The 23,057-nt window shown below is 40.1% G+C and overlaps 1 protein-coding gene across 7 annotated transcripts in view; it reads right to left on the bottom strand.

The window, feature by feature from the left end:
• LOC311630103 (uncharacterized protein) overlaps nucleotides 1–23,057 on the bottom strand; it is a 330,231-nt gene that overhangs the window by 248,068 nt on the left and 59,106 nt on the right. For 6 of the 7 annotated variants that reach the window (XR_014796313.1, XR_014796314.1, XR_014796315.1 and 3 more), the window contains exon 2: nucleotides 12,048–12,194. Coding sequence is in view for 2 of the 7 variants with exons in the window: in XM_084898884.1 (XP_084755010.1) it covers nucleotides 12,048–12,194 (147 nt within the window). In the remaining 5 variants the exon portion in view is untranslated. Of the gene's footprint in view, nucleotides 1–12,047; nucleotides 12,195–14,090; nucleotides 14,187–23,057 lie in introns of all 7 variants that reach the window. The other variant, XM_084898885.1, reaches the window with a different exon arrangement.

The raw sequence follows: 23,057 nt of genomic DNA, 5'->3' as shown, positions 1-23,057 counted from the left end.
TACGTCAAATGACGTTTGACAAGAGAACAAAGCAATTCAGTGAAAAAGTGAAATTTCTTCAACAACTGGGTTAGAATAACTGGCTATCCAGAGAGAGAGAGAGAGAGAGAGAGAAAGAGAGAGAGAGAGAGAGAGAGAGAGAGAGAGAGAGAGAGAGAGAGAGGAAGAGGAAGAAGAGGAGGAAGGGGAGGAGGAGGAGGAAGAAAGAAGTATCTTCACTCTTCCCTCACACCATACAAAAAAATCAATTTGAGAATTAAATGTAAAGGTAAAACAATATAATAATAAAGGTTGGGGGGGGGGGGACTTAGGAGAAAATCTTTACAACCTTGACGTAGGCAAAAACTTTTCAAGAAGGACAGAGAAAGCATGAACCATAAGAGGAAAACATTGATAAAATTTAATATCTGATAAATATGTCCGGGCCATACCAAGAAATCCTATAAATCAATAATAAAAAGACAAAGAACTCAATTTTTCAAATGGGCATAGGACTTGAACAGACAGCTCACAAATGGCCAATAAGCACATGTAAAAGTATTCATCATTAGTCATCAGGTTCCTACAAAGTAAAATACAATGAGACACACACATACAGTAACAACATCAAATGGTTGGAAAGGACGTGGAAGAACTCAAAGTTTCACTTTTTCTGGTGGAATATATAATGGTACGACTACTTTGGAAAAATGTTTAGCACTTTCTTACAAAGTTACACATACATCTGACCTATGACCCAGAAATTCAATTCACAGATATTTTCCCAAGAGAAATGAAAATGTGTGTTTATAGAAATGTCTGTTTATAGAAAGCTTTACATAAGAATTTGCATAGAAATTTTATTCAGAATAGCCAAAATCTGGAAACAATCCAGATGTGCATCACAGGGAAAGAGAGTTGTTTTTTTATAACTGTGGTGTATTCAAAGAATGGAATACTAACTACTCAGCAATAACAAGTGAACTGCTGGTACACACAACATAAATGAATCTCTAAAATATTATACTCAATGAAAGAAACAAAGTACAAAAGAGCACATACATGATTCCACTCATGAGGAATTCTAGAATAGACAGAACTAAGGTATGATGATACAAAGCCAATCAGTAGATTAAGGGTAACTATGGGAATTGACTGGGGGAAGGGAGGGCATGTGGGAACTTAATGGGCTAATGATAATATTTTATCTTGATATGCAGTTGTCAAAACCAATGAACTTAAACATCTGAGCATTTCACTGTACAGCAGTCCCTGCTTATCCACAGTATCACTTTCTGTGGTTACCCACAGTCAACCAAGATCTGAAAATTTAAATGGAAAATTCCAGGGATTGCCGAAACCGGTTTGGCTCAGTGGTAGAGCATTGGTCTGCAGACTGAAAGATCCCAGGTTCAATTCCGGTCAAGGCCATATACATTGGTTGCGGGCACATCCCCGATAGGGGGTGTGCAAGAGGCAGCTGGTTGATGTTTCTCTCTCATCGACGTTTCTAGCTCTCTATCTCTCTCCCGTCCTCCTCTCTGTAAAATATCAATAAAATATATTTTTTAAAAAAATTCCAGGAATAGAACGTTCATAAGTTTTAAACTGTGTGCCATCCCAATCCATCCTACCTGGTACATGATTTATTTATCCCTTGCAGCAGTGGAAAACGTCCAGCCCTCGGGCTATAGAAGGCCCTCAAAATCATTTGGTCTGGCCCTACCAACACATTAGGGGTGAATTAATTAAATATTTTACCAAATACAGTTGGTTAATTTTTAAGTTGATAATTTTGTATGGCTTGTGAGTGATGTTATAAATATCCAAACGGCTCAATGTTCCCCACCCCTGATCTAGAGTATGCGCTGTGTAGGCTACCAGCCCGTTAGTCATTCGGTAGCCATGTGGGTTATTTAATAGACTGTCATGGCATCGCAGTGCTTGTGTTCAAGGCAGCCTTGTTTTACTTAATATTGGCCCTCATCGTGCTTTGCCTTAAACCACGAGATCTCCATGGTGCTTGTAGTTGGAAAGCGAAACTAGGTGGCCATTCCTTCTGTTACACAAGATTACAGCAGTGCTCCCTTCATCCTGTACTTCATTCGCTTTTGCAATTCCTGGAAATAAAGCATTTTCTATTTTTGCAAAAATAAATTTTAAATAAATAGGCAATTTTTTTTCTTAGGATCTTAGAATTAAATGAGATCTTTGATGCCATTTAGATCAAATAAATCCTAATCAAATACAATAATGTCTACTCTAATGTGTCTCAATTTAGACATTTCCAGGGAGAGTGTTATCAGCAGGGTGCCTGCTGTGTCCCCAACTGTTATTGGTGGAAGTGGAGTTCTTGGGGTGCCACGGGAACAAGAGGAACAAGAATTTCCTAAGGCCCCCCCACAGGAGGATGAGGTACAGTGGAAAGCTTTATTGATGATAGAATATTAGGGGAGTTCCTCTACAGGTCCCATCTCCTTCCCTCTGGCCATGGAAAACGTTCAACTGTATCTTCAACAAGCTAGGATTAAAATCACTGCCCAGAATTTCAGCTCCATATTAAAGCGCAGTCGAGCAGACCAGCATATGGCTAACTTAGCTTGCATTCCCAGCTGCAGTCCATTGCATGTGGGGTCCGCATGGCCCGTGGCCACACAGCGAGCGAGCGCAGGTCGTGGAGCAAGCAAGAAATAGAAGGGCAAGAGCAAACAAGAGAGCAAGAACTCTTTGTCTGGGTTATAAATAGGAACTTAACCGATGAAGCCTTCAGGATTTCACATGCTTGTAGTGTTTCCACACCCTAGCCAGTTATCTTTTTTTCCAGGTTAGACTGACAGGCAAGCGCCTTCCCTACATCTCTCCAACTTCACTGCGCATGCGCCCATCTTTGTCGGAGCCCCTTTCCCAGTGGTTTGCAGGGAGTAGATTGGTGGCTCCCTGGGGGCTGGGAAACTGCAGCTTCCTGGTGACGCTGCCCAGATGACCCTGCTTATAATGTCTGGCCTTCCCTTTGCTTTCTTCCTATTATTAATATCAATAAACTAGCTACCTACGATGGTAACAATAGGAAACCCGCTTTGGCCTTCCCTTTGCTTTCTTCCTATTATTAATATCAATAAACTAGCTACCTACGATGGTAACAATAGGAAACCCACTCTCTAGGAAGATAACCCATTCACAGACCAATCCTAATTTCCACTTTAGAGCACATAATACTCCAAATCCTGATTTCACAGATTATGAAACTGGGGCCTGTCGAGTGGAGAAACTTGATAACTCAAGAGTAATTTAGAGGCAGAGCTAGACCGAGCTTCTGCCCTCTCTCTGCAAGTAACAAAGTTAAAACACTTTTGCACCCCACCTTTTATTCCTACTCTGCTCTGGTTCTGTCTTCAGAGCAACAGGGACACTGTCTAATTTCTTTTCCATCTAATTTCTTTTCCACATGACAGCCCTTCAGATTTTCAAGGAAACTTTGTTTCATCTCTTGAGTCTTTTTCAAAAAAAAAAAAGGCCTTCTCTCTATCCCAGTCCATTCAATTTTTCTTCATTTGGCATGAGCCTATACTCTTCACCACCTTCAGCACTCAATTTCCCAAAGGTTGGAGACACTTTTTTAAATTAGGGACACCCAGAACTAAATAAAATCCCAGCAGTAAAGAACACAGTGGGCCATGAGTGTGCCTTGATCTTGATAGCTCACTTCTATAATTGTACTCAGTCTTACCTTTCTAGCAACCAGATCACATTGTTGAATCTGTTATAATAGTTATCAATTGAGCACTATGTCCCAGGCATTGTCCTAAGTACCTTACATGAGTTTAATTCTTATAAAAATGCCAACAATTTTAATTGTAACTAATATCATCCTCATCTTTCAGGTAAGGAAAATTAAACACAGATTTTAAGAAATAGACCCTAGATCACATTCTAGTAAGTGGCAGAGCCAGGATTCTAACCTAGGCAGATGGCTCCAAAGCCTGAACTCTTAATGTCATGCCACAAATGACAATGAAAAATAAGCATCTTTATCAAAAATTGTTGATATTGATCACTGCTGTGAAGGGAGATCTCTCACAACCCGAATATTTTACATTCATCCCTATTAATTTTAAGAGTGTGAGTTTTTGCTTCTCCTTTTTGAAAACTTGCACTTTATAATTCAATATATTAGCTATTTTTGCCCAGGTTGTGTCATCTTCAAATCTGATAATAAGCTTTCTAGCTTTTCAGTTAAGTTGTTGATTAAAAATTACAACTAGCAAAAGGCCTAGATATGTAAAAACTTGTTTGGCAGCAAAAAAATAACCTAAGGGTTGACCCTTCTTTGCTCTTGTTTAGCCAGTTAGAAAGCTACATGATGATTCTATATTCTGGCCTATATTTCTTCATCTTATCATAAAAATTGGGATATACTAAGATAGAATTTCCTAAATCTCTGTGCCTAGAATGCTATCAAAATAGAAATGAAGCTAGTATGGTCTAACTTGTTCTTTGGGAATCCATGTTACCTCTAAATTATTACAACTTTTGGTAAATATATGAAAACTCATCTTTTTAATGCTCTATTTTAGAAATGGTGGCTGAAGTTGTCATCAAGACTACTGAACCATGGTTTCCAATACTTATCTTTGCCCTTTTTCAGGTTGTTTGGAACTAGTTATGGTTTTCTCACTCTACTACAACCACTCTCAGAACCCAAAAGTTCCTAACAGTGCTATCTCAAACACACATGCACATTCTTTTAATATCATGAGCAGTTGGTAGTCTGAACCTAAGAACTTCAGACTCTTACATCTATTTGCCTCCTTTACATCTTCATTCAGACATCTACTAGGCATTTGCAATTTAATGTTTCTACCTGCTTCTTTCACTCTCCCCCAGTTTATCCATAAATCACACACACACACACACATCCTCCTCTCAGGCTCTACTTCTGGGAACTCAGCCAATACTCTCCCCTTACAACAGTCACAGTTAACCTGTTAAAAAGTTCACATCAGCCTGACTGCTGTGACTCAGTGGTGGAGTGTTGGCTTATGAACCAGGAGGTCATGGTTCAATTCCCAGTCAGGGCACATGCCTGGGTTGTGGCTCGATCCCCAGTTTAGGGCATGCAGGAGGCGGCCAATCAATGATTCTCTCTCATCATTGATGTTTCTATCATTCCTTTGCACAAATCCCTCCATTGGCTTCCCATCTCACCAAGATAAGAAAGAACAAATTCAGAGATTTTTAGCATGGCCAAAAAGACCAGCCAGCTAACTTTCCAACTTCATCTCCTTTCCCTCCCTGCCTCATCCATTCCACTCCACTCTCAATGGTCTCCTTGATAGTCCTCCAAATCCTATGCGACCTCCTCTTTCAAGGCCTTTGTACCAAGATTCCTTTACTTAGATGTGCTCTAAGCTTGCTCACTTCCTTCAAGTCTCTGTTCAAATGTCACTCATTATAGAAGCCTTCTCTCACTATTCTACCATAAAATTGCACACATACGCCACTTTCTGTCACTCTCTTCATTATCCATCCCCTCCCATAAGAATGTAAGTTCCCTGAGAATGCAACCATTGCTTTGTACTTATATCTCCAGCACCTAAATCATGTCTACCTTAAACCAGGCATTTTAAATTTTTATTGAGTTTCTTGAGTAGGCTATATTTTGACTTTCTACACACAAACCACACAAACACACATACACATCCAACAACTGTCATTGATTTCAAAGTCCTATTAAGACTATTTGTCCAACTTTTTATAGCCTAGGAACCATTATCAGTGATGGCCACAACAGAAGCAAAATAGAAGTTGAGTTGTTAGGACTCTTTTGCTCTAATCTATTAATGTTGTTCCATTAGGGGGAAAAAAAAAAAGGATAATATGTGGAAGTCAAGAAACAATAGAGCTTTGCAATCCAGAAAGCTTGAGAATTGTACAGTTAGCTCAAATGGCTTTTAGTCAAGTTGCTAAGCAGATTACTCCAAAATATAAAGCATAGCTGCTATCGTTAGTATAAATTAAATAAATGAGATTTAAAGTTAGTAAAAACTTGGGTAACAGAGATGTTTTTATATTTAAAACCACAGAAAGCCCATAATTATTCAATCATATAATAAATGGATAAATTTCTCTTGTTACTCATAGGAAGGCTTTTGTGGTAGGTCTTTGGAATGGACAAAAAGTAACAGAAGAATTTTGGATTTGAGCACAGAATTATAAGTGGACCATGAAAATAAAACCAATGTGTTTTGTTTGATATGAACATTTAAAAATATATAAACTTTACTTTTATTTTTTTAATCCTCACCCTGAGGATATGCTTTCATTTATATGAGAAAGAGAGAGAAAAGGAGAGAGAGAGAAAAAACAACAACAACAACAACACATCAATATGAGAAACATCAATCAGCTGCCTCCTGTACTCACCGTGACTAGGGGATCGAACCCGCAACCTGGGTATGTGCCCTGACTGGAAAATGAACCCACACAGGATGACACTCCAACCCACTGAGCCCCACTGACCAGGGCTAAACTATAATTGTTAAAATTGACCCTGTAGCAGAAGCACTAATGTCACTCAATAATCTAGAAAAACACACCTTACCCCACAGCTTAGGACACCTCCCTCCCCTATCTCAGGTAGTCTATATATTCCCTTATTTTTACAAAAGCATTAGTTAGTCAGAAACGTCATAACAGGTCTGTCTTCACTGTGACTTCAGTAGCTACGCGACCTATAAGGAATATTCACACTTGTTTGCAATTATTGGAGGGAGTGTGCCTTCTGAGCTTCTTCCTATACCAGCCCCCACAGAGCCTCTCCTTCCTCAGCTTTGTGCTCAAGGTTCTGACCCTCCAGGACATGCCCACTCTACCCTGAGGCCTTCTGCCACTCCTTTTTACTGAGGTTCCCCAGAAGCTGCCCTCACCACATATCCCTCTGGTATGACTGCCTGCCCCCATAGTCTGCTCATTCAAACAGTTCCTCACTTGCTCCCAGCTCTCCGCAGTCAGGCTTGCCGGCCATCCCTGCCTCTGCTCTCTCTCCTGCCAGGGCCCTTGCCCGTTTCGTTATTGATTGATCCTAGTGGGGAAACCTCTCTCTAAGACAGAGTTTTCACTGTTCCCGGGGGTGGGGGAATCATTACATATTTCCCAAAGGGGACTTCTATAATTTGACCTTCCCCCAACAGCTGCCTCTGTAATCGGTAGCAGGGCTTTTCAAAGAGTAGTCCCAGACGCCCTGAGCCAAGAGCTTGGGTCTGGGCCAGAAATTCTCAGTGCATCGTAGGTCATTTCTAACAAGCTACCAAGGAAAGTTTGTTGTCGTGTAAGTTCAAGAACCACTGCACTCCTCCATCACGGGGGAATATCTCTGTAAATCCCTCCCTCTGGAGCAACCAATCTTCCTCCTCCTCTTACAGAAGGCCACCATGCCCCACGGGCAGCATCGAGGGCAGAGAAAACCTACAGTCCGCTTCCAATTTCTGAGAATGGCAGGATTTTAGAAAGTGAAGAAATGCCAACAGGATTACAAGAACTGTGACATATCCTAATGTTTATACTCAATAAGTATATTTAGTGCAGTATAATTGTGCTAGTCACAGGTTTACAAAATATAAAAGTGATAGTACCCAACAGTTAATATGGTCTGGTCATAGAACACAAGTTTAAAGTCTTGTGTGTTATGTCCTCCTTTCTCTCCCCGCACCCCTCCCCAATTATATCAGTGTGTGTCAGTGGCTGTGTATTTAACCTCATTTGGAAATAACATCCAAATTCCATGTTTGAGATGTTTGAGGCTGTTTTCAAATGTGAGGTCTTGGCAACATGGCCCTCCCGAGACCCACTGTGACTGGCCCTATGCATTATCATTTCAAAAGTGGACCTCTACCTGGGATATATTCCTAGATTTGTGTATATGGAAAAAAAAGAAAAAAAAAGAAACACTTTTCTGGAAGGGTGTAAGCATGTCCCCAAACCACTCCCCTCCCAAGCATACACTTCTGTTTGCGGCAAACCCTGTGGAGCTGGGAGAGAAAACTGCCAGATCCGTGTGCACTTGTCATTCTCCGTGGTGGACACCTCTTTGTCCTTCCCATTCTCTTCCCCACCCCAATCCTGTCTTGATTAAACTCCCAGCCAAGTTGCCACTGTATTACAGGAAATTAAAGAAAGATGTGATTGATGCTTGGGCCAGGGCAGTGGTTGGCAAACTGGGGCTCTCGACCCACATGCGGCTCTTTGGCCCCTTGAGTTTTCAGCAAAGGCCAGCTTAGGAGTACCCTAATTAAGTTAATAACAATGTACCTACCTATATAGTTTAAGTTTAAAAAATTTGGCTCTCAAAAGAAATTTCAATTGTTGTACTGTTGATATTTGGCTCTGTTGACTAATGAGTTTGCCGACCACTGGACCAGGGGAACCCTATTGGTGGCCATGGTAACAACTAATGAGAGCTTTCCAAAGAGGAGGTGAATGGCAAGGTCACAATGCCCCTACCATAAAATAGCTAGGATGTGGTTTCAGGAAGAGCGCGGGTGGGGTTTATTCTAGTTACATAAACTAAAATTTCTCTTCATGCTCACCTTATTTTCGTCAAGAAAAATCTTAAAATTTGCAATCAGTGACACTCAATAGAGAAAAGGAGTTGTATAAGGAAGGGAGCTTAACCTCTTCCTCTGAGCTTCATTCCCACTTCACCCTGAAAAATCCAAGATTGAAATTTACAATATCTATCTGACACTTATAGTTGGGCTTGTTCTGCTCATACATTTTCTCACCCTGGGAAAAATAAAAGTACTTTCTCTTTAAAAAAAAAAAAAAAAAAGTATATATTTTTTTATTGATCTCAGAGAGGAAGGGAGAGTCAGTGAGAGATAGAAACATCAATAATGAGAGAGAATCATGGATTGGCTGCCTCCTGCATGCCCCATACTGGGGATAGAGCCCTGACTGGGAATCAAACCGTGACCTCCTGGTCAATGCTCAACCTCTGAGCCATGCAGGCCTGGCTAAAAGTACTTTCCACACCTGAAGGTGTTCTGCTTTCCTATCATTGTACCCAAGTAAAGCAGCATCTCCTTGGCAACTTGTGCCCAGGATAAGAAAAGCTGCCTGCCTGAGAGGGCAGGGGTCTCTCCAGACTCACTTTCTCTTCTACCGGCACAGACGTTCCAGTGTTACGTTTGATCATAACTGTGTGGATTTATTTAGCTACAATGTTATCATCCCCATTAAGCCACAAGTAAGAGACAATTCTCTGCCTGTATTTATAACCTGAAGGGATTATTTTTGAGTTAAGGCTTTAAAAATTCAGATCTATCAGGAAAGAACAGCTTGTGTAATGAACTTCCTGTTTTCATCATATTTGGACACCGAGCCTCCTAGTTGCCTGTTATTATTACCCAGTTAATATGAACTGCCTGGGGTTTTATTTTTAGCTGCACTGACTCTATTGTAAGGACGGCATAACTGCTTTCAAAATGGGAAAATGTAATTACGGGATCTAACACTAAGTTGGGGTTATTCTTAGGTCCTTTCGCAAAGCAATGACTTCAAAAAATGAAAATAGACCCTTTTTAAAATGGCTCAAGAAAACACAGTTACGTGATCCAAAATAGCCCATTGATCCTTTTACAAACGAAACACTTATTTCACAGAATAAAGTCTCATTTTTTGTTTAAGTGACCTAAACCTATGACTTTACTTCTAAGTTCAGAGTCGGGGTGGGGTGGGGGTGGGGGGGCGGGGAGGAGTAGAGTGAAGGAAAGAATTGGTAGAGAATAGAGGCAGGAAGGGTGTAAGCATCATTTACCAAAAGAGCGAAAGAATAAAACTAAGCTGAAAGTATCAAAGCCCCTAACCACTGAGGGCTGAGGAATGTGGTCTCGGTGCATCATGACTCCCACCGTGAGCACCAAACGCCTCATCCGTGAGTGGGAAGGGAGCCAGCGGTCAGTGGGCTACATGGGGTCGCCCCTTCACGTTCAGCGGCCTTGAGGTAGACACACACACAGGCCGCTGCCTCCATGCCCGCATCTCCCATGCCCCCAGATCTTTGCCCGCTCCGGTACTCATTCGTTCAACAGAAATGTATTGAACATAAATGTATAGTAGACTCCAGGAATAAACGAGTAATTAAAACATTGTCTTCACTCCAAGAGTGACAAATGCATTGGTAAAGGGAAGTTCAGGGGATTCTGCAAGCACAAAAAAAAGGGGGTACCTAACCCAGCCTGGATGAAAGGGGAACGTGTACTGAAGGAGGTGACATCCTGAACTGAGTCCTGAGGAACGGTTGGGCTTATTCTGCAAAAAAAAAAAAAAAAAAAAAAAAAAAAAAAAAAAATGGTGCCATTGGCCTAGGAAAAAGCTGAGGCAGAGATCCAGATGTGGAAAAGACTGGGGAAGGTCAGGTAGCCAGACCGAAGTGAAGAGTCAAGGGCACGTAAGTAGAATGAAGGCTGCAATGTTAGGATGGAGACCCTGTAAAGCATAATAGAGACTTTTAGATTTATCCTAAGAATGATGGGAACGAGTTACTGTAAGTTTCCAGGAGTGGTAATATTTAATAAACATCACTGTGGTTCCAGCAATGTACAAATGGATAGGCAGAACGCAGTATATTCGTTCAATGAATATTATTCAGCCTTACAAAGGACAAAAATGCTGACAAGTGCTGCAACATGCATGAACCTTGAGGACATGATGCTTATGTGAGATAAGCCAGTCACAGCCAGTATAATAGCTGCTTCATTCTTTGCATTCCTTGAAGTACTTGCTCTGACCAAGCACTTATCTTTCTTTCCTGACTCCATTCCTAACAGTCAGCAATCCCAGTAGCTCTACCTTCAAAATAGATCCAGTATCTGACCGCTTCTCCCATTTTCACCATGGCAAGCCAAGTCCCAAAGACCATCAGATGTCTCCTCACTAGGTTTCCTACACCCACTTTCCCCACATCTCCTCTCTACAGCGTACTCTCCACAAAGCCACCAGATGATGCTTTTGAAATATGTCAGCTCATATTACTGCTCTGCTTGAAATACTTCCATTTTCCCCGTCTTGTTTTTAAAAGCCCTTCAAATGGCCTACATAACCTGGCCCCCTACTCCCTCTCTGGCCTCCCACCTCTCTGCCCCCACGCTCCGTTCCTGCCCCATCAGCCTCCTTGCTTTCCTCAAGCACACCGAGCACACTCCTGCTTTGGGGTTTTTGCAAAACACATCCTCCAGACTCATGTAGCTCTCTCCTTCCGATCTCTGCTCACATGCCACCTGGTCACACCATTTAAAAAGGCGAAAGATCTATGCGATCTGAAGAGAAACCAGAGCATGGTCACACCATTTAAAATAGCAAATTCCACCCTCATATCCAGTACATCTTATCTCTCCCTTACCCACTTTTCTCCATAGCACTTAACACCAACTGTCATACCATGTATTTTTATTTGTTTATTATTGACTGCCTTCCCCCTCCCCCCGCCACACACACACACATGGGTTAGAATATAAATTCTGTAAAGGCAGGGAGTTCTGTCAGTTCTGTTCACTGATGAATCCTCGGCACCTAAAATGGTCCCTGGAACATGTTAGATTCATCTGATGAATGATGGAAAGAATAAGTGAGCAAATGAATGGATATGTGCCCAACTAGATACACTGGTGTAAAATCTACAAAAGCAATGCTACTCAATTTCCTATACTTTCTCCTAATAAAACATCATCGTTTTACCCACCAGTTTTAACGAATTTCTTCTTAGGATTTAGGCAAAGGTATTGGCTTAATTTAATAATGAATCTTATGTCATAATTTCCTTAAATAATAGAGCTGTAAATGCCATAATAACATGAATCTTTTTGAGGCTTAAAAAAAATCTATCAAGAACATGCTCATCTAATTTTGATTTTTTTTAATGAATAGTTATAACAATGAGACATTAATTTTGATATTTATAGAAAATGAAATGCATTTCTTCCTTTATGAAAATCTAGCACTTCAGGAACAACTAATTCTTGGAGAGAAAAAACTTCTAATGGGACCATTAAAATTGGAAGCATGGTACTTACCTAAGCCATAATAGGCACAGCAACTAAACGGGCACCAAATGGTATCTTCCTTGCTGTGTCCAACTCCACTGAGTTCATCACCTCCTCTGATCTGTATGGGACGCCCAGTGGATGAAGATGAGAGATAAACCATAAGTTTCCTGGTACCTAAGGCACAAAGAGAAACACCCAGTTTCTAACCTGTGTTCCAAGCAAAGAAAAGCTGATGTGCTAAATCCAGAGGGAATTTATCATGGATATTTTTAATAACAGATTTTAGGTAACATAAGGCACAACATCCTCAGCAAATACATTTGCCAAAAAATTCAAAAACATTGTTTCCATGGACTATTCTGATACTGAATCTCATAAAGGCTTAAAGCAGCATAACATTAGATATTCAACTCAGTGAAAGCATTTCCATCAGGAGCAGAGGTCACCCAGCCCAGGAGATACAGTATGTTGCTTCCTGAGACTTCAGCGAAGCACAAGAACAGAGATGAGAGCTCCTGGAAGAGGAATGGAGAGATCGCCCCTCCGTCACACTGTGTCCCCCAATATGATGTCTTGGGTAAGCCTTAGGTAGTGCGCAGTTATAAGTCACTTCAGGATTGAGTTCCCTGGCAGGTGCCTGAAGTGCCAATAGTCTATGATGTTGATTATCCATATGCTTTAAACACCAGATGTGCAGGAAGTGAGCTGACATTCTGTTGTCAGCTTTGTAAGAACCTGACTTGTGTTCTTGCCATTTCATTTCTGCACAGAGATTAGCTGTAGGGGTGCCTGCAGGTGACACCAGTATTTTCCTCAAAATGGAGATGGAATCCACTCACACATTTAGATGAACACGTTCAAGGACCTTGTACTGTAGATGAGGATTGGGTCCAAGACCTTTCTTAGGGCAGGTGTAGCCAATCAACCTTTTCAACTATTTTTTTTTATTAAATTATTATCTGTGTACATATACCATTGTCCCCCCTCCCATAGATGCCCTCCCCCGCCCCAGAGTTTTGCGTTCATTGGTTGTACTTATATGCATGTATACAACTATTATTTTAAAATAAATAAGATAAAGACAATAAAACCAAACACCCTCCTTGTGGCCCCCGTTGAACTAAAACCTGGTATGCCTGCCAGAAGGACTTGGCTGGAGGACAATGCTCCTATGGACCAGAAAGAGTTGACTCCTTGGTTAAGGTTACCTGATATTATTATCAACCTAATAATGTTGGAGACCCTCAGCCAAAAGCAGCAGTTGAGCTCTGATAGAGTTGACGCTGAACTGCTCTTTCTAACAATAATTAGTCAATACTATAAAAAAAGGTTTGACTGCCTTTTTTTATAGTATTGTTTATTATAAAACATTACCAAAACATTGACAAAACTCAAAATAAAATAAGGAAAAAGCCACCCAAAATTCTGCCATCCTACCAACCAAACTGTTTATTTTATTTTATTATTTTATTTTTTTCATGCTCCCTTTCAGTCCCTGTCCATATGCAGATGGGATTTTTACAGTTGCAATCACAGCACAGATACAGTTTGGTAGTCAGGTTTGTCTCCATCCGAATGTTCAATGCACTTTTCCCAGTTTTCTCCATCGTCCTCATTTTTACTACTAGGAACATTTCACCCCACCTCTTAGAGATCTCCCATGGGATCCTAAGAGGTGAGAAAGGATTAAAGAATCATCATCAACAGAGTTAGGAGAAAGGGCTATTTTAAGTTCCCTGTTTAAAAAACGAGTTCTGTAGAATTCCACTTACATGGAAAGGTTTGCTCTCACCCTTTGTTCCCATAGCTGGAAACCTTCCTGAAAATAGCACCATTTCCCCATTACCAGGCATGTTTTTGTTATCGTAAAAAAGACCCCTTGCAGGTATTTCCTCTTTACCTGGTTTGTTTCTAAGGCCTGCTTGGTATTTAGGGACATGGGCACAGAGACATCTTTTCTTACAGCTGCTACAAGGATTTCTGTGACTTGGAATTTTTTAAGTGTGGATGCTACATGCTGATTCCACATGAATGTGAGGTGGCAAACTCAACTGTCAAAATGTTGGGTACCTAGGTGCATCTTTCTACATGTTCATCCATAGCTCTTCAGTCACTGGCATTCACACAGGTGTGCATATCAGATTTGTCTTGGGAGAGGAGAGGGAACTGGTAAAAAAAAAAAAAAAAAAAAAAAAAAAAAAATAGAGACCCCTCAGGATTCTGAACTGTAATTTCTGAGGCTGGTCTATGGACTGATGTTTGTAGCATTGTACATCACAAAAGGTCAAAAGTCTCTCTTTCTTAATAACAGCTCTGAGGATTATTATGGTTTATGGATTTTAATGCAAATAGAAGGGAAAGGAACTATAAGGATTTGGAGAAGGGATGGACCGCATGGGCTCTAGAAGTTCTGCTGAAATGTCTTTATTTGAGCTAGGCAGGCCTGAAATGTGAGTACCTACTTCAGTAATCCTAGCAAGCTTTCCGAAGTAAATAGTTTCCCGCCATGTGGTGAGCCAACTTAGCCTCAATCCTGAACTCCAAGGGGCTGTGGTGACAATATTGAAGCAGTATTTATCAAAATTGTTTTTTTAATTAGAATGGTTTGATCCTGGGAAACTTTAACTTTTAATTCTATGTCCTATATTTATTAGAATTTTTATAAGTATGGATTCATGTATTAATTGGTTTTTAAAAAATGAAGAGGGGATTATACTCACTATGGGGTCCTTTCAGAGAAATGAACTCATTTGTGATCCAATCGGTGTCTGGCACTTCACCGATCGGATTGCTAGCTCCTCTTCGGAGGAGATAAAGAAGGGCAAGAACAGGACAAACTCTTTTACCCTCTTCCTGCATTAGGCCTCTTCCTGCATTAGGCAAAGAAGAAGAAAGGTTTCCCAAGAACAACAGCAAAACAAAACAAAACAAACAAAAAAAGCAAAGGAGTAGAGTGGTTCTATGCTGCCTAGTGTGGTGTGAAGAGTTTGTGATTCACCACTCAACTCCTATTTACCAATTTTGCCCATCAGGGGACATTTGGCAATGTCTGGAGTTACTGTTGATTGTCAACTAAAAGAAGGGAGAACCACTGCATCTAGTGGGTAGAGGTGAGGATGCTGCTAAACATCTTACAGTGGCACAGGACAGCCTCCCCACCCCAACAGAGAATTATCCAGCCCCAAATGTCAGCAGTGCCCCAGATGAAAGACCTGTTGCCGCAGGAAGTGTTAGGCAGTGAGCAGCAGGTAGAAAATAAACCTGAGAGATTCATTGAAGCCAAATCACAGAAGGCTGAGATTTTATGCCAGGAGATTAGTTGTTACTTTGTTTGTTGGTATGTTTTTGTTTGTTTTTTTACTGGGGATGATGGAGAGCCATTAAAAGGAAATGGATTGATCAGATTTGGGTTTTAAATACAATGCTTTGCAGGATAAGTCAGAGGATGTCATTACTGGTACAAGAGAACGCCCTTAGGATGCTACTCTAAAAGCCCAGTGAGCAGGATGAGACCTGGAGCCTGTATAGTGCCAGAAGGGATCAAAGGAGAGAATAGGATCAACACACACTTACGACATAAAAGCAGCAAGTGTTGGGAATTGAATGGATATGAGGAGGGCAGGGAGAAGATGGGGAGGGCAGGAGGATACCAGGATAACTTCCAGGTTTCTCCTTCAGATTGTTGGACCAATGATAGTTAGATAGAGGAAGAGAAGATTACAGGGGGAAAGTAATGTATCCAGATAAACATTTCACAAAAGGTCTCAGTTATTCTTTGGAGGAGATAAAATAAATAACAGAATCCACCCATTCAAGAAATATTTTAATAGTCATTATCTATAAAAAAAATTAAAAACAACAACAACTTATACTTAGAACTAACTAGCTCCTATGCAAGCAAGCAATTAGATTGAGATTTTTTTAAAGAAGAAATGTGATGTTATTTTGAAGATGTTTCTGACAGCCTTAATGCAAGGTCTGCCATTCCAGGAGATGGAAGGTTTCACTTTTTGAATCTAGAGTCAACTACGCTTAGTGTTCATGTTGAGCGAACCAAATATCTGTGGTGTTAAGGTAAATAGATTGATGAGGACTTCAGTCAACTACTCAAGCAAGATCAAAATAATTCTGGCAGCAGAGATTTTCTTCTTTTTTAAACATATTTTTATTAATTCCAGAGAGGAAAGAAGAGGAAGAGATAGAAACATCAATGATGAGAGAGAATCATTGATCAGCTGCCTCCTGCATGTCCCACACACCAGCTACCTGAGGATGTGCCCTGACCGGGAATTGAACTGTGACCTCCTGGTTCATAGGTCCACACTCAACCACTGAGCCACGCCCTACAGGCTTGGCAGCAGAGATTTTCCTCCTGGAGCCCTTTTCAGCCTCAAAAAACTGGGTTTTATTTATTTTTTTTAATCTTTTTAAAGTTGATGAAAATAATGGATTCTGGCTATCAAGAATACTGGAGACAACAAAATAGAGGCAGCATGGAAATTGAAATGATTTGTGTAGCAGTCAATTCATGCACATGATTTTAATTTCCTCATACTGGTGATACCGGTTTGGTTCAGTGGATAAAGCATCAGCCAGCGGACTGAAGGGTCCCAGGTTCGATTCCGGTCAAGGGCAGGTACCTTGGATGCGGGCACATCCCCAGTAGGGGGTGTGCAGGTGGCAGCTGATCAATGTTTCTCTCTCATCAATGTTTCTAACTCTCTATCCCTCTCTCTTCCTCTCTGTAAAAAATTAATAAAATATATTAAAATAATAATAATAATAATAATAATAATAATAATAATAATTTCCTCATACTGAAGTGACACCAAAGAAGATGAAGTCCCCAAATCTGCATTGTCAGTGTCCCTGCAGGTGAGCCCAAAATATTCCTGCACATTTTATGTAATTTAAGTTTTAGAAAGGCAAAGTCATTTTTTTTTAAAAAAAAATTGTATCTTAATGAGTCTCTGGATGACTTGATCTCAGTTATATTTAAGATAATATCTTGATAATATGGCCTGGAACTTTTTTTCTGATCTCTTTTATGAAGCAAGAGATGAAAGTACTCATTCTTGCATAGGCCAGCAACATAGTAGTATAACCATGATTTGTTAAAATTATAAATAATTATCCATGAAGACGTCCAGAACAAAATATGTGCCATACATCCTTTGTTATCATAAATGTATTTGTTCACTTCAGTTTAACCTTATCCCTAAAATCTCACTGATTTGAGTTATGTGTAGGAACAGATGCAAGGACAGTTTTGAAAGCTCAAATTAAGTTTAAGAGGAAAACGCTTACTTTCAACCAGTCTGAAATATCCAACTGAAGGTTGCAAATAAGCTCTGAAGAGCTAATTCTTCAATCATCAATAATGCTGCCCCTGGTTGGAAACATAAGTGGAAGTCCACAGATTTATCCCACAGTCTGCCATTTACAGTTATTGGACTATGATTAGAAGTAAGTTTGACCAGATATTTTCCTCTTTAATTCAGACAGTTATTCCTGGAGAAGTGCCTTAAAAGGAAGAATCTGACAATTGCAGGTTTCTGATGGATGCAGCTCCGGTGGAACCGCTGCCAATCCTGGCATTCAAGTCCCCTGAAATTATGTCAGCTAATGAATACTTAGAAAACATAAAGTTCAGAAGGCTGTCAAATTACTGTAGTTTGAAGTAATCGGTACGTGCACTGTAGGAAAAACATGTATGTTAAAACCTAAGTCAGGGGCTGGATTAGTTCATAAATTCCACTAGCTACAAAGTTAATTTTTATTCATTAAGTGCCACCTATGTGCTGGCCACTATGTGAGTTTTCACAACAAAGTTTCTCCATTCATCCATAAAACAGTCCTTTGAAGCAGCCATTGTCATCTCCCATTTAGAGATGAAGAGCTACAGTCCAAAGTCATCTTTCTGATCATTGCTGGAGCCAGGATTTAATCCAGGTCTTCTAATAAATCTCCCCTTTTGGCATTACACTCTTCTACTTTCTAAAACTCCAATTTCAAGAACTCGAGGTCAATGTGAGCACAGAGCAAGATGGCAGCCACCAATAAGCCAAGAAGGAAGACCTCACAGGAAACCCATGATGCTTACTTCCTGATCTCAGGCCTCCATCCTCCACAACAGTGAGAAAATAAATGTCTGTTATTTAAGCAGTCCTATCTAATGCCGTTTGTTACAGAAGCTTGAGCTGAATAATACAAATGAGTGTCCAATTTCAGAGCAATAAGTTCTACAAATCTGCTATACAAATGTATGCATGTAGTTAACAATATTATACTGTATACTTAAATTCTGGAAAAACAAAAAACGATCTTGAGGTCAGCATGTCAATCTGAGTAAATAGTTTTCCATCCCAATTTAGCTCCTTCTATGAAAACTCACCATGCCTTTGTCTCCTTTCCACCCCTCCATGACAATCAATGGTCAACTCTTCCTGTTCTGAGGGCTCCCGTCCTGCCTTCCAAACCCTTGTTATTATTCCGAGCGGTGGCTGTAAACTAGCATCACAGGCCCCACCCAGACCTACTAAGCCAGAACCTGCATTTTCCAAGATCCCCAGAAGATTCCTGTGCTCATTGAAGTTTAAAAAGCACAACTGCAGTCCAAGTAACAGGTCCGCTCCATCCCTGCTACCACCATTATTCACCAGGCTCTCGCAGGGGTCTTCAAACTACGGCCCGCGAGCCACATGCGGCCCGCAGAGGAGTCTGATCCGGCCCGCCAGGTTTTTTGGGCAGTGAGCACAGCCGAGGTGTTACAGTAGGAATTAGTCGTTCATATAGTCTGGCCCTCCAGCTCTCTGAGGGACCGTGATCTGGCCCCCACTTTAAAAAGTTTGAGGACCCCTGCATCTCAGAGTCTCTGATCCCAAGTGTTTACCAATCTCCTAATTAGTCTTCCCCATTTTTGGTCTCTCCTCAATCCTTCATCACCCAATTCCTAGTCATAAAACACAAATACATTGATTTTTCTAAAGAAAATATTGATGCCCTCTCCCCTACACCCCTATCTCTAAACTTTCAGTTGTTCCTTAGGAACCCTATGAAAAAATAAGTACATAGTCTGTGCCACGTATTTTATAAGCTCTTTCCTGAACTAACTTGTAAACTCCTTATACCAACTCTATGAAGTCGGCACTAGTATTATCTCCATTTTAGAGCTGAGAACTCCGAGACTGAACAAGGTTCAATAAATTGCCCCAGGTCATGTAGCTAGTCAATGGCAAAACCAGGATAAAGGCTCCAATGTTTGCTAGATTTATATAAAAAGGGAAGGGAGGGCTTTTGTCTAAGCACCTACTTTTTGCAGGAATTTTGCTAGGAATTTCCACTCTATTATGCTATTTAAAACTCACAACAACCCAGAAGCAAGGTTACGTCATTATTCCCACTTTTACAGATGAAACTAGGAATGAGAGACAGTTGAACCAAAGTTCAGTTAATTCCAAGCCAACATACTTTCCTACCATACCTGAATAGGCCTACTACTCCTTCCACTTAGACGTAGAGAGTGTTCCTGCCTCCCTAAATGCCCTAAATATCTTTTAAAGCCAGTGTGGATTCTAAGCACAGGTTGTTCCCTTTTCTTCCAATTTGGAAGTGCTCTTTCCCTCCTCAGAAATCTTAATAGTTCTTTACCTCCAATTTTCCTTTGGCACTACTTTGTATTTTCTTTTACGGTTATTTTTGTATACGTGTGCATATGCATGAACATTTTCAGAATACTGGACTCTACCTCCTTTCAGTGATAACTGTGATTATTTTTCCTAAAATTTTAGAAGGTTAATCTAAGGAGACAAGTGAAATTAGAGCCATAATGTTGAGAAAATTTAATATGAATTCATGAATAGGAAAAAAATGCATGTGTGATAATTGAGGACTGAAACAAAAAAAAAATATTACCCTGAATAAAGGCAGAATTTGAGAAACAGAAAGTTGCCATTTACTCTTTAATTTCTTCCCATAAAAATCAACAAGATGCTTTCTGGATTTTCCACCAGTTCATCTGTTATTTTCTGTCACTTTTTTACATCTTTCATTCTATTTTATTTTTCATATCAGCTATTATTTGTTACAAACAATTATTTCAGCTGCATCCATACTGATAATAGTTTCAAAATTACCTCAATATAATTCCAACCTTTTCTTACTACATGGCCACAAATAGCTCCCTTTAAATTAAATGGAATATGAAGGGAAAGGAAGAGAAGACTTGGCTTAAATACCCTTTTATGGACTCCTATTGTGATAGTTCCTGTAACACTAATAATCCATTGACAAGTAAGTTTCAAGATTCACCAGCCCATTACTTTTGCAAGGCATATGTCGCATGCTATTTGTCGGCTAAAAAATAAAATATATATTTTTACCATTATTATTTATTACTATTTTACTCATCTCAGTAAAGAACTTTATGGTCTACAACTAAAGGCAATTTTATAACTCAGTAAGTATCGACAGCAATAAGAAAATGTTAATTTCCTCATCCACTGATACTGACTCCAAAATCTAAATAAAGGCCAGTGGTAATTATTCCAGTTTGTTTTTTTCATGTGTGTCTAAAAGCAGAGATTTAAGTGTATTTCAAAGTGTCTTAAGATCCACTTTAAGAAGGTGATGGAAGTCGTACGCAGCTTTTGACCTACATTTTTTTCTAGTAGAGCATCTCACACTGGTTTCCATGGAACACCCTGTAAGACAAACTGTGAGATATTTATTTTAAGTTGAAGGAAACCCCAAAAGCCAAAAACAAACTCCACACATGTGACTTTTTTTTCTATCCTGTTCAAAAGAGATTTTGGAACCAAGTGGAAGTCCCATCCTATACAATCCTATATAATAAAAGACTAATATGCAAATTGTCCCCTAGGGAGTTTGACCAACCAGGTCGACCGCTTGCTATGATGTGTGCTAACCACAGGGGGCAGTGCAGAACAAAGGAAGGCCCCAGCCAGCAGCTGACAGCCGGGGAAGGAGGGCCTTGGCCGGCAGCCAGAAGGTCCAGATTGGCCCTGATCGCTGGCCAGGCCTAAGAACCCTACCCATGCACAAATTTCGTGCACCCGTCCTCTAGTTTATTATACAAGGCAGGATAAAAGTGAGTTTACAGTTACTCATGGGGAAAATAATACAATGGCTAATATATATTAATACAAGAATATACTGTGTTTCATGTACTGTCACCTGTAAAACTACTTTTGTCCCACCCTGTACACATAGGATTAGAAACTCAAGCATTCCTTGGAGTTTGTACCATTTAACATGGAATACACATTCCATGAGGGGTGGCATCTTGACTCTTTTGCTCACTCTAGATTTTCCAACTTCGGCGCAGTGCCTACCAGAGAATTTGTGCCTAATAAAATACTTGTTAAATAAATGAGTAAACTTCCCTAATTTCACTGATGAGGAAACTGGAGGGCAAAGCAGTCGAATGACCGAACCAAAGTCACACAGTAACTTTAAAGCAATCCTAGCATGGGAACATACAATTCCTGCCTGGTATAATTTCCACTGATTTCAGCATAAGCAAATGTAGGTGTCAGGGTAGGGACAGAAGTGAATGAGAACCAAAAATAAAAAGGAAGCCTGGAACCATTTTCCAAACACCTCATCAGAAGACAAGAATAAAGTTGTGCATCAATTGGGAAGGGAGTATTCCCCCCAAAAAAAATTTTTTTTCATTAAGAACTCACCCATGAACCTGGCCGGTGTGGTTCAGTGGTTAAGCATGGATTCATAAACCAATAAATCACCATTTTTACTTCCTGTAGGTCAGGGCACATACCTGGGTTGCAGGCTCAACCCTCAGTGGGGAGCATTCAGGAGGCAGCCAATCAGTGATGTATCTCTCTCATCAATGTTTTTATCTCTCTATCTCTCTCCCTTTCTCTCTCTCTAAAAGAAATAACTAAAACTTTTTTTAAAAAATATATTTTATTGATTTTGTACAGAGAGGAAGGGAGAGAGATAGAGAGTTAGAAACATCAATGAGAGAGAGTCATTGATCAGCTGCCTCTTGCACACCCCCTACTGGGGATATGCCCGCAACCAAGGTACATGCCCTTGACCGGAATTGAACCCGGGACCTTTCAGTCCCCAAGCCGACACTCTATCCATTGAGCCAAACCGGTTTCGGCTGAAATAACTAAAACTTTTTAAAATAACTCTCCCATGAATAAATGAACAAATAAACAAAAACCCCATCTATCTAGTTGATGGGGGGGTGGGGGGGGGGAATTTCCAGGGGCTTTAGAAAATTAGCTTTTAATAACAGAAAATTAGCCCATATAAGGGAAAAAAAGAAGTCCACAAAACATAGCAGGTTAGCTATAAACTGAAAACTAGACCAAATATAACTTGAGGAATACTTTGAAAAGGATTCCAAAGGCAATAAAATACTTTTTATAACTTTTTTTTAAGTGGGCTAAAGAATCTGAATAATAATTTAATGATCGGGGTCTAAAAAAGGTACACTCAGGGGGAAAAATCAGATAGCAAATTGGATAAATTAATCATTTTTCTTGGTCTTCCTGGCGGAAAATGCTAGAAGGGAGATCCACGCATAATAAGTATCTTGAAATATTCAAGTTAATCCTTCTATATCAAATACTGGCAAATGCCCATGAGTGAGCAGGAAAAAAACCAAAGAGGTTTCACTCTGTGTAAAGTACATATTTATGCAATTGATGAGAAAAAAATACTCTCAAGCCTAGATTATGACACTACTCTAACCCAAAGACAAAACAGATATTCCATGAAGGACATTGCCTCGACATGAGGCTGCAGCCAAAAATTCCATTGAAAATGCTGCTAAACAGCACCAAGTTGAGAAAAAAAAACAAGCAAAAAGCATTGCTTACTTTTATTTAAAACTAGGGTTGATCCACACTGGAAGAAAACATACGTTTCTAACTACTCATATTATCCTAATATATAAAAACCCAAGGTCCATAATGACCAAACGAAGGCTCGACCAAACACTGGAAGTCAGTCCTGCAGTCAGTGCTGGGTTGCTGTGGCGAC

The sequence above is a fragment of the Pipistrellus hanaki genome, assembly GCF_964339955.1.
Source record: "Pipistrellus hanaki genome assembly, chromosome: 11".
NCBI lineage: Eukaryota > Metazoa > Chordata > Mammalia > Chiroptera > Vespertilionidae > Pipistrellus > Pipistrellus hanaki.
The sequence above is the reverse complement of the archived record's forward strand: the minus strand, read 5'-3'. Positions and strand labels throughout refer to the sequence as shown.